Source organism: Pituophis catenifer, unplaced genomic scaffold, assembly GCF_029215685.1.
Source record: "Pituophis catenifer annectens isolate HBS135680 unplaced genomic scaffold, rPitCat1.0.hap2 SCAF_2, whole genome shotgun sequence".
In the NCBI taxonomy this organism is placed as follows: domain Eukaryota; kingdom Metazoa; phylum Chordata; class Lepidosauria; order Squamata; family Colubridae; genus Pituophis; species Pituophis catenifer.
In genome coordinates this window covers 227,941,477-227,957,368 of record NW_027256882.1, presented here as the reverse complement: position 1 = coordinate 227,957,368, position 15,892 = coordinate 227,941,477, and the positions used below count along the sequence as shown (strand labels likewise).

The 15,892-nt window shown below is 37.7% G+C and overlaps 1 protein-coding gene across 1 annotated transcript; it reads left to right on the top strand.

Annotated features, from left to right (window-relative positions):
• The first annotated feature begins 1,746 nt into the window (after positions 1 to 1,746).
• On the top strand, positions 1,747 to 12,862 carry ZFAND5 (zinc finger AN1-type containing 5). Its single transcript, XM_070938638.1, has 6 exons — positions 1,747 to 2,274; positions 5,715 to 5,871; positions 6,108 to 6,219; positions 6,560 to 6,660; positions 10,918 to 11,043; positions 11,237 to 12,862. The coding sequence occupies exons 2-6, from the start codon at positions 5,721 to 5,723 to the stop codon at positions 11,383 to 11,385; spliced, it is 639 nt and encodes a 212-aa protein (XP_070794739.1). The 5' UTR covers positions 1,747 to 2,274; positions 5,715 to 5,720; the 3' UTR covers positions 11,386 to 12,862.
• The last annotated feature ends 3,030 nt before the right edge of the window (positions 12,863 to 15,892 follow it).

Genomic DNA, 15,892 nt, shown 5'->3' with positions numbered 1-15,892 from the left:
ATTTGTTGGGACACATATTCATTGCAATACTGGGGAGGCCAACACACTGAAAAAGTTGGGATTATTTTGAGACTCTGCAAAATAACCTTGGCACTACTTTCAACTTGCCCCTATTTGAGAAAAAGGTCTTGCTTTAAAAAGGAGCTGTATCATGTGATAATGATCACTGCTTTCAGCCAAGTAGGAAAGAAGTCATAGCTTCTAGCCAATCATAAAAGCCAGAAACCAAATGATTTATTAAGACCCACGAGGCTTCTTTTTTGGGGTAAAGATAATAATTTTAATTGTCATGTAGTACATATTCATGATGAACCATTTCACATCACAAAATATTTCTCACAAATACAGTACTAACACACCACACACAAAAATTTGCAAATTTCTAGTAATTTCTAGTAATCCATTCATTACTTTAAAGTAATACAGAATAGAAAGAACCAAGATATGTTAAGAATTCATCCATTTACTAGTATGCTCTTTTCTCCAACAATGTTTAGGAGGAAAAAGGCATTCATTCTGCCTGATGAGAAACCATCACCCTAAGCAGTGCTGTTGCACAAGCATAATTCCTGGATTATTTCATAGTAACAGTCCTGTGGATATAGCCAAACCTCCATGGAGGGAGGGGAGCACACAAAGCATTTAAGAGGTTACAAAAGTTGAAACTCATGAAAGCAACCCATGCAACTTTCATGCCTAAAGAGGGACTATAACTCAGTCTCCTTATTTCTAATCTGGTGTCTTAATTCTTATGCCAAAGTGGCTCTCTTAATTATAGACTAAGGTTTGAGCTTCCCAGTTATCTTTCTTATTCCTTTCTTCTTAACCTGTAAACATGAGAACAATGTTGTGTTAACAGAACTCTAAACATTTGACAAGATTTAAATACATTAATGTAAAATACTGTTTAAACTAATTGCTGATCAATAGGACAGTTCATAAGCTATTAGATCAATAAAAGTGACCATAACTATATTGGGTACTGAAAACAAAACAACACCCCCCACACACACACAAATCTATGGCTTAGCCATATCTTTATTAGGACCATTTAAAAAAAAAAAAGTTTAAAAATGTGCAGGGTTTGACCAATTCAGATTTCTTCACCAGGCCAGAAATCACCTAAAGGAGGGGACGAAGAAGATACAAAAATTAAGCCGGATAGGTTTACAATTTGAAGGCTTTCCTCATTTTCCTTTGTGGTTCTGTTTCCCAATAAGCGCTAGGCTAGGGGAACATGCAACATGTCCGGCTTTGATAGGAACAAGCCAACCTTTTGTCTTTTGATTTCAGAGCGCATTCGAAACGAGAAGTAATGGCCCTTAAACGTCGTAACCCCAGGTTAAAAGCGGGCAACACTCCCGAAGGATCAGCTTTTAATCCCTCCCCTCTCGGCGTGTTTTTTTCAGATCCGAGCCCAACCGGCCTCCCCACCCCCCCACACCGTTCCCAACCCCTCCGCCTCCTCTCGCTTGGCCGCGCTTCAGCGAGCGACGGGGGCGTGGAAAGGAGAATGACGGTGACGTTGACACTGACTGTGAACTATGAGGAGGCGCTTGCGCCGTCGCTCGCGTACACGTCTCCAGCCCCCCTTTGGCTAACCGCTTTTTTTTTTCTTTCCCCAATGTGCGCGGGAGGGAGGGAGGGGAGAGGAAGGCGATGGGGAGGAGGGGAAGAGCGAGGGAGGGGTTGGAATGGTGACGTATCAGGCCGCCCTTCCTCCTTTTCTGCTCCTCCCCCTCGCCCACCGTGAGCGACTCCCATCAGGGCACAGCCAGCGCGCCCGCGCCAGTCAGCGCATTAAGAGCCCGGCGGCCGCCTACTTTTTCTTCACCCGGAGCGACCGGGGCTGCCCGCGCGCGCGCGCTTTCTTCCTCCACGCTCGAGGGACGGTTTGTGCGCGCGGGAAGCGGGTACGCTCTCACCAAGGCCCGGAGGCTCGCGGCAGCGGCGGCTTTACCGCCGCCATTATCACCAGCGCGCGACGACGAGGAACCATCTTCGGGGCCCCCCTTCCTTCCTTCCTACCCTCCCTCCCTTCCTCGCCGTGTCTAGCTCCGCGCAGCGGCACCAGCAACTCCTCCTCCGCCTCCTCCTCCTCCTCCTCTTCTTGGAACAAAGGAAAGAAGCGGCGGCAGCAGCGGCGGCGGCGGTTGCTGCTGCTGCAGCTCCGGGGACCCTCTTCCCGCTAAAGCCCCAAACAGCGGCGGCGTTTCTCCGCCTCTCTTTCGGCTCTTCCCTTGCAAGTCGAAGTATCTGGGACGCCGAGCGACGGTGAGTGGCCTTTCGTTCCAGGTGCGGAGCGGGCGGGGGAGGGGAATGGTGGGAGATGAGAAGGGGGCGTCGTTCTCCCCTCTCGCCTCCACAGAGGAGCGGGAAGAGGCGGGGGGGGGCGCTTGGATTAGAGGGAGGGGGGGGTGTCTTGCCTTCCGTGTTGAGAGCCGCGAAAACTGAGGAGGGGGGTGGCCGCCTTTTCGCTTTGTTTGGCCAAGGAGGACGGCGGGGCAAGGGAGGAGGACAAAAGGGCCGCTTGTTTGCGTGGCTTGTGGAGGAGGAGGTGGTGGGGAGGGAGGGAGGGAGGGAGCGAGTGAAACTGAGAAAAATATGGATGCTCTTTCTTTCTCCTCCGCCCGTCGCTTGGTGTCGGCTGGCGAGGAGGCGGGAGGGCAAAGTCGCTGAAAGGGAGAAGAAGAAGCGGCGGAGGAGGAAGGGGAAACAAAGAAACTGGAAGGGAGACAATGGGCTTCCTCGGGTTGCCGGCGCGGAGTGGGAGCGAAACCTTCCTTCTCTTCCCGCCTTTCTTATTCTTCGCCCCCCCCCCACCTTCCCATACACACATTCCCGTCCCTTTTTTCCTCCGGGCCGAAACGGCCTTTGGGAACCGGGCGTGGGGTGAGGTGGAGAAGATCGTTGGTGCGCGTTGGCCCGGAGCGCGGGGGACGACCGCTTGTTTTTTTTCCCGGGCTGGCTCGGCCTTGCCATGACTCAGTGGTTTTCTTTCACGAGGCCCCTCAGGCCTCGGTATGTGTTTGTCAGCTGGGTGGATGTGGCTTGGGGAGAGGGAGGGGGGGTGAAACGGCGAGCCGTAGCGAGGCCCCTGCCTCTTCCCAGCTTCTTCGCCCATCCCCTCCCGGTAGCTCAACCAGGAGAGTCCGCCCTGATCGTCATCGTCGCCTGCCATTTTCTCTCTCTTTTTTTTTTTTTTTTTTTAATGTCGGCGCGTTTGGCGTCCCGGAGTCCTTGGCGCCCGAGAGCGGCTCCGCTTTCCTTTTATCCGCTGCCTGTCTCTCTCTCTCTCTCTCCCTCCCTCCCCCTCCCCGCCGCCCCTCGAAGCGCTGAATTACTGGCAGCGGCTTCTCCTTTGTTTCCTCCGACTTGGCCGGTATCCATTGTGCCACTACGAAAAAAGAAAATCCCTGGCTCCTTGTTTTCTGGTCGTCTGGGTCCCCCCCCCTCAAAAAAAAAAAAAGCTTCAGGATTTGCCTGGAGGCGCCCTTCTTCTTTCCAGGGCCTCCGAGTTGAACCCGCAAAGCGCCTTGTTGCTTTGTAAAGTTAAATGCGTGTAGACGAGCTGAGCAGTTGCGTGCCATAAGTGATGCAATTTCTGTGGGTGTAATACTGAATTAGTAATCACGGTTTTTCCTTTACCTAAGAAGTTTCATGTTTTTTTTGGTGTTAAGCAATCTACGAAGGGCTGTTGAGTTCATTCTGTGACTTCTTCCTTGTGATAAGAGTAACTTTTTAAACCATTTATTTTATTTTATTTTATTGAATTTTTAAACGTGGAATATACAACTCTTCATACTACTATCCCACTCTGTGCCCTGGAGTTTTAGAACAAGTATTGATGGAGTGCTTGTTGATAATTGAAAGTTAGGTTGAACAAAGAGCAGGTTTATTTTACAATGTGTCCAACCTTTAGTTGGACAGCAGGAACCAAACTTTTACTTTAAAAAATAAAGCATCCATCTGATTTTTGTAGCCCACCATGTATGTAGCGGTGGCAGAACAATTGCTTATACCACTGTAACTAAACTAGTTTGACAAATTCTCTCATTGTTGGCCTTGCCCATTTTTTTCTTTAACACTATTATGAATTGCCCTATAATTGAGTTTTTTTAAAAAAAAAATTTTTTTTAACATAAATACATATTTTGCTGTTTTAATTTTGTGAGCTGTACTGGAACTAGGCAGCTTTTGAGATAAAAATAGAAGCTGATTTCAGAGGCCCCTGTTGACAGGGTTTTATCTGAGCTTCTAGCTCAGCTTGTCACATTGCAGCCTTGTGACAAGCGGAAGCTAATGCGCTCCCCCATGTGACCTTAGCTTCTGAGGAAAAACTAAAGCTAGAGGACACACATGAGGTGGTATTAGAAACCAGCATTCTAGTTAGACTAAAGATATAAAGCATATTCAATAACATGAGATTATAAATTCCATGCCAAGTGCCACTTGGAAGCTATCTGAAAATCCAAACTGGGTTTATTTCATTTAGCATCAGTTTTCAATTTTTATTTCATTTACCCATTCCCCATTTTTTGAATATTTGTCCTGTTGCTTTTTGGACAATTTGAACTGAAATAGCATTATATGGAAAGAGGCTATGTTTTTACAAAGATGCAGTACTAAATATATTGGATTGAATAGGCTAGTATTAAGTTACTTGATCTCTACTATGCCTTATTGTGTCAATTTTAGATACAACCTGAATATTTTAATGGTGGTCGGAATTCTGTCTGTAAAGAAGTAAACCTACTTTGGAAGGCTAATAGATATTTTCTTCCACTTTTTTCAAACATGTATTTTAAAATATGTATATTTTGATATACTGAGATGACCGCCTTTTTAGTTATTTGGGGAAAGGATAAATATAACTATCCTGTCAAGTTTAGTTTTGAACTTCTAATAGTGAAAATAACTATAAGAAAGCAAACTTCATACCTATATACACACATAATAATAGCCTTCCAGGTTTATAATATAAATTATACAGGAATATTAATAAACAATATTAGTCTTGCATAACATTTTGTTTATGGGATTGTGGCAGTGTTTTTGTTAATGCAATGCTTATGCTAAAAGCAGGGTTGTGCATCATGATATTATTTGCATAAACTCCACTCTTCCTTCCCAATCCAACATAAACCTATATAAAAGCAATCTGAAGTCCATTTAATAGCTCAGGAACTTTGGACTTTAGTAAACAACATAATTGTCAGTGGAATATACAGTTAGTGGCACATTTGGATCATTATGTCATATGGGTGAGCCATATGCACCTGCACATTACACTTATTTTTGGTTTTTTTACGATGCAAGCAGCATTCCCCTTTAGAGAAAAAGAATCTCTTGGGTGAGGGTTGAACTGGGAATGGCTTTAGGCTGAAAGGAATCAAATGACAAGCAGCTTATTTTCTTTTGGCTTAACTCACATCTTTAACAATTGAGAGTACCTATTAATTTCTCTGTTCACCTGCCTTTGGACAGATAAGATGAAGATTGTCTCTTTTTCACAGCTTACAGTCTTCAAATACATACATTTTCACCAGTCCTGTCCCATCCCTGTTTATGATGATCTGCCATTTCATGATGATAAACATTCTACATTTATGCAGAAGGCTAATTGTGTCATACTAGCATTTGTAATAGCAATTCTATGTGAATTATGAATGTATAGCAGCTCCTAATTAGGTATCCTTTTGCTCTGTTTACAGCACAAGATGGCTCAGGAAACCAACCAGACCCCAGGACCCATGCTGTGTAGCACAGGATGTGGATTTTATGGGAATCCTAGAACTAATGGAATGTGTTCCGTCTGCTATAAAGAACATCTTCAAAGACAGCAAAATAGTGGCCGAATCAGTCCAATGGGTATGTTTTGGAGCAACAAAAATGAAATACTAGATGTCAGTACAGTACATTTCAAAAATAGCTGGAATTAATATTACACCATGCCTTCCCAAACTTTGAAATGTTTTTCTTAAATCTGGATTCATTCACTATAGTTACAAAGACCTGGAAGCATTTAATAACAGCCATTTTATTTGCTTAAACATTCTAATGTATTTGTTATATTCCCTTTTTTTTTTTTTTTTTTTACTACCCAGGAACATCAGGTGGTTCCAATAACCCTACCTCAGAGTCTACGTCTATACAGAGAGCAGATACTAGTTTAAACAACTGTGAAGGTGCTGCTGGCAGCACATCGGAGAAATCAAGGTAAAACAAAGATGTTAAATTTATCTTGAAATTATTTAAAATGTTTTTTTACAATTGCATTAGATTCTGCTATACTTAATTAATAGAGGTAATACTTAGTCTATTTTTGCAGTTAATCTGAGAATTATAATGATTAAACGTTTATAATAATATCTTGGATGACTATAAGAATAGATTTTAAAGTCAGTTGTTAAGAATTTGTTATCAGAATTTATTATCAGTGGGTTCAATAATTCAGTTACCAAAAAGAGCTGAAGTTGTTAAAAATCTTAGCTTTATAAAAATTCTAGTCTTCGTAATAGCACTAACAAATTGCTTTCATTTTACTGAATGCAAGCAGAAATGTGCCTGCTGCCGCCTTGCCTGTAACACAGCAAATGACAGAAATGAGCATTTCAAGAGAGGAGAAAATAATTCCGAAAACAGAGACAACAGAGCCAGGTATGCCTCTTTAAAAGTGACTTGAGTGCAGTTAGTACAGTGGGACCTGGCACGTTTAAACATCTATAATCAAGGAAGAAAACTATAATATTTGATATTTGAACACTTCTTACACAGTTAGCCCAGCTATGAGGCAGCAATCTGGCCAACTGTGGTGGATCTCAGAAAGCTAAGCAAGGAAGGACTTGTTTAGTATTTGGATGAGAGGCACCAGGAAATCCCAGGGTTGTAGCCTAAAGGGGTGGGTATCGGGGAGAGGGGTTATTGGAAGAAGAAAGTGGCAAACCACTTCCAAATAGTTACCAAAAAGAATATATTGTCACAGGGTCAACTCAGTTCAAATAAAAGTTTATTTTTACCTTATATATTTAAGGAAAAAAGCACTCAAAAAACTACCAAAATATTATTCTTAAATCATTTAATTTTCTTCCTATAAAAATGCTTAATTTGCTAGTCAGATCAACAGCTAATAAATTCAGTAGTCAAAATAAACCAAAAATCCCATGCAAAATGCTTATTGTGTTTTAGAACTGAACACATCATCTGCTATGGTTAACATTACAAATTTTGACAAGTTCCAAAAGTTCATTTGTAATATCAGCAAACGTACATTCAATCATACATATGTATTCATTCATTTTCATATCCATACTCTGCTCTTTAATTAGGTTTTTTAAGTGGGTCATCAAATGTTTTTTATCAAAGCTATTTTAATAATTCATTCTTCTGTATAATCATAATCATAAATAGTATTTTTAGAGTAAACTTTCTGCAGTTAATGTTTTAATTAATGTATGGTGCAAAACTTTCTTTTTAAATGTATTAAATTGAGTATACTTAAAGGGAAAGTATTGTAATAAGTTCATGGTTTTGCTAGAAATTCAATAATGAGAAGAAATTCATTGCTTAAATAGTGTTTTGAAGGAATCTTATAATGTTAGTTTCACATAACATTAAATATTGTAGAAGGGGAAATAACTATATAAAAAGATAGGTGTAGCTCAGTATAGGCAAAAATCTATACAGGTTGACTTAGAGCAGTTCATTTAGTGACTTAGAGCAGTTCATTTAGTGACTATTTTTACACTGTGATCTACAGTGATTTACACCTGGCACTGAAAAAAATGACTTATGACCATTTTTAACATGACTTGCAGCATCCCCATGGACACATAATCAAAATTCAGATCCTGGCAACTGACTCATATTTATGATAGTTGCAGTTTCCTGGGGTTTGCGACTTTCTTACAAGCAAAGTCATGGGGAAGCCAGATTTACTTAACAACAGTGTTACTAATTTAACAGCTGCAGTGATTTACTTAACTATGGCAAGAAAGGTCTTAACCATGGGGCAAAATTCACTTAACTGTCTCAACAACAGAAATTTGGGCCTGAATTCTGGTTGGAAGTCGAGGACAACCTGTACTCAGAAGTCCACAAAAAAATATATATTCTGAGTCTTTTCTCAAGTTCTGAAAATTAGTACTTTAAATGGTTACTTGGCATAAGTGGAAGATAAAAGTGAGAAATACAGTTAGGCTTTTTACTTGAACATTAATACCAATACGCTTCTTAAAAATGAAGAAATCCATGTTTAGATAATAGCAACAAACAATATTTAAGATAATCAATGCATTAATAATTACGGCCTAAACAATCTATTTTAGATATATATCAAACAGTTTTATGAGCAACCAAGTTATATATAAATTTAATTAACTCACTTTTTATCTGTAAACAAAGGTTAATTAAAATTTGCACACACCCCATGTTCTAAGCAACAACATTCTTCCTCCATAGATTATAATTTACACACCAACTGAAGTTGATTGCACATTAGATGTTTTTCATGAATTATGTATTGATATGATAACCACATTGTTTATATTCGTTAATATTAAACGGATGGTTAATGTGGACATACTTATTTTATTCATTTGAACTTTGTACGCTCCCAATATTTTGAATTATAATTTTCATGATTTCTTAGCACTATTTGTGCTGGTTGAGTCATATTTTTCTGCAATATTTTGTTCTTACATATTTAATAATTGAAACGTCTAAAGAGTTTTCCCAATAGTGTTATTCTTGGTGCACTTTATCATAAGGGTGAATTTGAGTTGGATATGAGACAAAGTAGCTTTAAGATAAAAAGCAGCTCATACCTATTGATAAACATTCATCCTTGCGGCCTTTCTTAAAAAGGAAATAAAAATTTTAATATCTAATCCTGTCTTAGCTCAAAATTTTAGAATGATTTGACAAGATTTTATATACTTATGTGTAAAACATTTCTACATCATTAAAAATGATTACACTGGCAGCAGAATGGCTGTTTTAATTCATCATTTAAATTATATCAGTATATGTCACCCTGTAGACGTTTAATACATATTTCAGTTAGCTCAATAAAATAAACTTTCTGTTATGTAGGCAATACCATAAGTGAAGGAGATAATTGATCTCTGGAAAGTTGCAGAGAAGTCTGTAGTTTTTACTTCCAGTTTATCCATACAGTTGATTATAGTCCTGCACTCATGAAAGCTCTGTATTGAAATGATAGCAACATCATTTGTAACATGAACTCTGTAACATACATACACATCTTCAGGTGCTTTCCTGTTTATTCTAAGCAAGCTGTTGTAGCTGCTATGTGAAACAATGATAGAGGAAAGAAAGCTACTTCAAAGCATTTACTTTCAGTAAAAAATATTTTTCTAAAAAGGTGGCATAAATAGAAAATAAAATGCTGTAATAACTTATAAATATTACTGTCTGTGTGAGAACCAGGAAAGTGTTAGCTTTCCAAATAACAGAAGATCATAGTCTCCTTTCCCTCCATTATTGGATGTGCTGATTGGGGTTGATAGAAGTTAGAGTTAAACAATATTTGAAGGATTCTCCACACCTGTTCTCTTATCTCCCAACATGTATTGCCAGACTGTGCAGAACTATGAATCCACTGATTAAGCCATTGCCACCAAATACCTTGGTTCTGATTCTTGGTGCATTTGATAAAGCTCAGTGTTGGAAAAAGTTTTTCGATTTCCAAAGTAGTTGTACTCATTTATTACAAAATTGTTTCAAATTGTCCAAAGTATTAAAACAACTCTTTATATAAATATTCCTCAGGATAGTTTAAAAAGAGAGAAATGGGAAAGAGGAGAAAAATAACTTAAGCCTGGTTGTACACCCAATATCTTCAAGAATGTTTTTCACCAAATAATTCTTATGGAAATAATTGTTTCAATATTAACATTTTTCCATGAAACAACTCCAACCAATGTTCCACTGCTTCAAATCAATTGTGTCTTGATATGACAAAGATAGATGGGGTATTGGTTTCAGGGTGCTATCCTGCTATTGCCCAAATACAAAATGCTGAAGAGGATGGTTCTTAATATCTGAGTATAAAGGAACTCAGAAGCATTCTGTTTTTTTTCTCTGGCTCATGCTGATCCGACTGTTCCATGGGTGGTCTAGCTATTTTCTACAAGTTAATTTTTTGAGTTGGAAGCAGATTATGATGTTTTAGACATAATATCCCAGATTGAAAAACAATTCCCAAAACTTCATAGTAACCAATATTGACAGCAGTTTAAGTGTGGATTTTTTAATCCTTTGGTACAGGTTAACAGTAATTGCATTAGAACCACAACAATAAAGCACCATTCTTGCATTAATAGCCAGAAAAAATTCAACTACATAGATAATAGTTGCACAATACATTCAATGCATGTGCATCTTTCTGCATTGGTAATAGTTGAACAAGCAGATCCAGAACTTATTCTGAACACAGAGACAGCACCTAGGCAAGTCAGTGATTAGTGCTCAATTATAGCAGTTTCATCCTATGTTTAGGTAATCACTTTTCCTTTCATTCCTGCATCACACATCTGATAGCATGGATGAAATTGGTCCTGCTACTGTACTTGGTAATACACATTTTGCCAAAAAAAAAAAAATAGAAAATACAAGTCTTAGCATTCAAAGCAACATAATTTTAACAGTCAAGTTTTGCTTAGGTGGCAGAAAATTCAGAACATTTTTGTTCCAGTCTCAATGAAGTTCTGGAACACTGGTCTTTTGTTTCACATCTGAAACACTGGAAACTTTCATTTCACGTTCAAATATCAAACTTAAATAGGGATATTTTGTGTATCCTATTTAATAATGGAGCACGTGAAAAGGTGATGGAGATGAAAGTTCAGATTAAAGCAGAAATGTATATTTAACCAATTTCTGTTGTTCTTTTAGTGGTTACTCAACCAAGTCCTTCAGTTACTCAACCTAGTACATCTCAGAATGAAGAGAAAACACCTGAAATGCCCAAACCAAAGAAGAACAGATGTTTTATGTGCAGAAAGAAGGTTGGACTTACAGGTAGGATATTGGAGTTCATTTTGTCCAGCTCCTTGCTTTAAAAGAATGTATTTGGGAAACATTTAAACGTCTTTCAAAGAAGACAAATATCCTTAGGAGGGATAAGGATAGATGTATTGCTTAGAAAGATAATGCCTTAGTTATAAGACTACACCATAATTTACTACAAGGTACTATTTCTGTGTTTTCACAGGATTTGACTGCCGATGTGGAAATCTGTTTTGTGGACTTCACCGTTATTCTGACAAGCACAACTGCCCATATGATTACAAAGCAGAAGCTGCAGCAAAAATCAGGAAAGAGAATCCAGTTGTTGTGGCTGAAAAAATCCAGAGAATATAAACTAACCTACTTGGTGCAAAGACTGACTTCCTTTGTTTTTATTTTAAAATATCCTAGGAAAACATTAAAGAGCAGATGCATGGCCATTTTCCTTTGATGTTCTCCAGAGTTTTACTTTAGTTTGTCTTATTGATTGATATTTTAGGATATTGTGGGTGTTACAGGCAGAATTGGATAGATACAGCCCTTTAAAATGTATACATGCCCTCCCCCAAATGAATGAAAGAGTAAGACCTGCATTGGAAAACAGACATGCGCAAAGGACAGAGTTGTCTAGTTCACATGTGCCAAACAGATGCATAAAATCTGCATGTTTGCAGCAGATTTGCCTTTTGGGATTGTTGATAGAGGTATATCATCATTGGATAGTGCTAATGTGCCTGTTTGATTAAATGATACACCAAGAAAAATGAGTCTACTTTTACCATAGTTAACCGTAATCATCTTTAATTTCCACACTTCATTGTTCTAAGGCTGAACTGCAGAGGAGCCAGTTTCTAAATGGAAATGGGTGTTCAGGTGCCATAAACTGCAGTTTAAGATTACCTTCTAGAGGATGTAATCTTTGGAAGTGATAAAAATTGTTCAACTGTTAAAAACTAGTTCTTGAAGAAAACTTTTTTCAAAATTTTATGAACTAGCTTACAACAGAAGACTTGTCTGCTTCTTACTCTTAAGTAGCTAAATACATTGAGTAGCACAATGCAACAAGAATTGATTTCAGTTTACAAAATAAAGGCTACATTTTTGATAAAAGTTAATCACAGCAGCTCTTTCAAATAAGCACCTGCATCTGATGAACCTAGTTTGCAAATGTATTCAAGCCTTTAATTTTTTCATATGCATCTTAAGTTGAATGTGTTCTGGTTTGAAAAGAAGGTTAGCCTTTAATTTTTTTATAGTTTCCAAATGTAGTGAGATTGCACCCTTTTGCATGGAGAAATCATACCCAATATGGCTGCTGTACACTTAAGTGGTACCTGGAACCACTCTGAGGGGCTGCTTTTATCATTTTAATAGTATTTGGGTGTAGGACTGTAGTGTTCTTGGGTGTATTGCATGGGCTGCATTATCTACAGCATTGTACAATAACAACTCTAGAAAAGGCAGTATACTTCACTGATGCTTGTCTGGTAATATCACTTCTGTGTTATAATGGAAGGGTTTTTTGTGATGTATGAAACTTGTGTTTTTTATATAAACAAGTACAGTTTAGAGTAGTATAGTGGTAATGCCTGTTCTCATTTGTAAATAGTTGTGTATACATAGGGCACTACTTCTGATTTCTATTGCAGTGTTCAGTCTTAGTTTTCTTCATTAAAAGCATCAGGTCTTTGCTTTAAATTTTGTCCTCAGTTGAGTTATTAGATAAGCAAATGTGTACAGATAGTTCATATTTATGTATTGCACATAATCATGCTACCCAGCATCTATGCTATATTGTATTATGTAAATAATAAAATCATGTACAGAGGGATATAGTTCCTTTTGTGATGGTTCATTGGCATGGAAACTAATTGAGTAACGAATGCTCTGCTGGTGGGGAAGAGGTGGTTGCAATTTATTGTTCAAACTTTATTGGTTTCTAATTTGGGGATTTAACTACGATAGTATATATGTTTCTCTCATTGCTGAATGTTTATTTATTGTTTCCACTCTCAAAGATGATCTAGTCAGGTGAGCAAAGTCTGTAAACAGGAATATATAGATACTTGACAGAAATTTGAAAACAGCTGTATCAGTATGATTGAAAGGGGGAATGTCTTACATTCTACATGCTTCTCCAGTTGACAGTTTTTTCTTGTTGACATTTTGGCAGCAATTTTCTGGCCATAATTGCAGCCCTTGATGATTCACTAACTGTGGACGTAACTGTTTTGTAGTTTGGTTAATTCCTGATGATTTGAACAAAGAAACAGAAAGGCAATTTATACTGTACATAATACACATACAGTATGTAATATAAAGAAAAAATATATTTAAAATATATATTGCCTACTATGCACACTTTTTTGCATTTATATAACTTAGATTTATCTTCAGTTCAAATTATAAAGAAGACCTTTTTTCTGTTCGTTTTATGCAAAACACATGCTCCATTTAGTCATCCTACGAGTCAAAATTCCTTGTGGAAATTAAGATTTACTATACTGATGAAAAACATTTTGACTTGGTGGCTATCTGATATGAACAGCAATTAATGTTAGGTGTTAAAAGAGTGACTGGAACTTGTAAAAAGACTGAATCCTTCTAATTTTCTATTGTGACCTTGTCAAAGAAAGGAAAAAAATGTCTTTAGTACTATATAAATATTATAGACTTCTGTTTGGAATAATGAAGTCATTGGGCAATTTATGATGTGCCTATTAGCCCTCTCTAGGATTGAAGGATTGCTGCAGGGAGTTTATATTGGTGGAAGCATATAAAATCAACCTGCTTTTTCTTTTCTGAAGTCAGAAAATCTTTGAAGGAATTTTGAGTATCAAATCTAAATAACCTTAGCATTTGAGTTTTCAGTGTTCTGAGAAAAAGAAAGGGGCAGTACATGCTTCAAAAATGAAGTATAAGCAGAGCTTCCTGGGATAATCATTTTGCCAATGCAGAACCAGTTGCTGAACTTTCATTGCTATTGGCTCAAAAGATGTGCAATATCTGTTATTATTTCATTCAATCATATCCGATTCTTGGAGATTGCCTGCAATGGCTTTTTTTCCCCCAGAAGTGGTTTGCCGTTGCTTGATTTCTAGGGCTGAGAGAACATGATCTGCCCAAGGTCACCAAGCTGGCTTTGTCCCCAAGGCAGAAGGTCTTCTAGTTTCTAGCCTAAACCTATAAAGAATTGGCAAACTATAGAAGTTACCTAAGGAAAGATTTTATAACGGTACCAATATTTTGGAAATGCTACCCCTTAAAGATAAAATGTGCTGTTGGAGTGCAAAAGTTCAGTGAATTGCCAATTGATTATTCTGCTTTACTATTTCACCTGTTTCAAGAGATAATTGTAACTGGTATATCTGATAAAGTAGACTAAAATGTGTAGAAAAACATGACAAATATTTGGGGTATGATTGTTATTCAAATATCTTTTGATGTAAAAGGCTGATTTGTGAAATAGGGAAATGGTGAGGAGTTGATGAACTTTAAAAGTTACCTATCCTTTAAAACTACAGGTAGTCCTCGACTTACAACAGTTCGTTTAGTGACTGTTCAAAGTTACAATGGCACTGAAAAAAGTGACTTATGACCATATTTCACACTTACAATCATTGCAGCATCCCCATGGTCACGTGATCAAAATTCAGGTGCTTGGCAACAGATTCATATTTATGATTGCTGCAGTGTCCTGGGGTCATGTGATCACCTTTTGCAATCTGACAAAGTCAATGGGGAAGCCAGATTCACTTAACCATGTTACTAACTTGATAACTGCAATGATTCACTTAACTGGCAAGAAAGATCGTAAAATGGGGCAAAATTCACTTAAATGTCTCATGTAGTAACAAATTTTGTGGTCAGTTGTGGTTATATGTCAAGGACTACCTGTATTAACTTATTTGGATTTTCTACAATGGAAAAAGTGATAATAGCTGAGTAGTGGACAACATCTCTTATTTCAGTGGACTCAAAGACAAGGAACATTCTTCTTTTTTCAATGCTGGAAGTAAAAACTAAGGATATGTTTCTCCTCAAAATGAAAACAGAACTTTTCTAGTTATCAAGAAATGGAAGACGTAACAGTATTTTCTTCTCTGATAAGTTACCTGACTGCACTTTCAAGCAAAACCATGAACTAAACCATACCCTTCAAAAACTGTAGTTCTTTGAATGTTGCAATATAAAACAGAAAATGCATATTAGATCAGTACACAAAAGCTAATGAGAGTGCAAAATTGTTTGAAAAAATGCATGCCACTTGGCCAACCTCTATAAAAGAAACTGACATGTATTTTAAATACTGTATATCCTTAATTTTTAAAAATTCAAATGTATGTAAAGCAGACAATGCATACTAAATTATAGCATGTGTATTTTATATAAAGTAGGATATAATGAACTACTTGAAGTACTTTAGGAAATCCAGAGAAAGAAAACCAGTTCTTTGATCATATTGAAAAAGATTTGTCTTCACAGTTGTCAACTCAAATATCTTGTGATTGTATATTTCCATAAGAATTGGACGTGGAATTCCTTTTTATTTCAGCATCTTCAGCTGGTGTCACATGATTTTAATTTTGGCTACTTATATGGGTTGCATTTAGCAACACCTTGCATCACAGAAACAGGTATCCAAAATCTCTCCAGATTCCATTTGTTAATTTTTCTAGTTACATTTATTGTATCTTTTAGCAGTGGCAGGATGCAACCCACCTTGCTGTAGCATGCTTTAACATTTACAAGAAAATCCAGTAAGTTTTAGAAATCAAAATCACGTCTACTTGTACTTGCTAATTTTAAAGATCACATTTCTGTAATTAGTGCTGAACTTAGTAGTTTTCTTGCTGCTAAA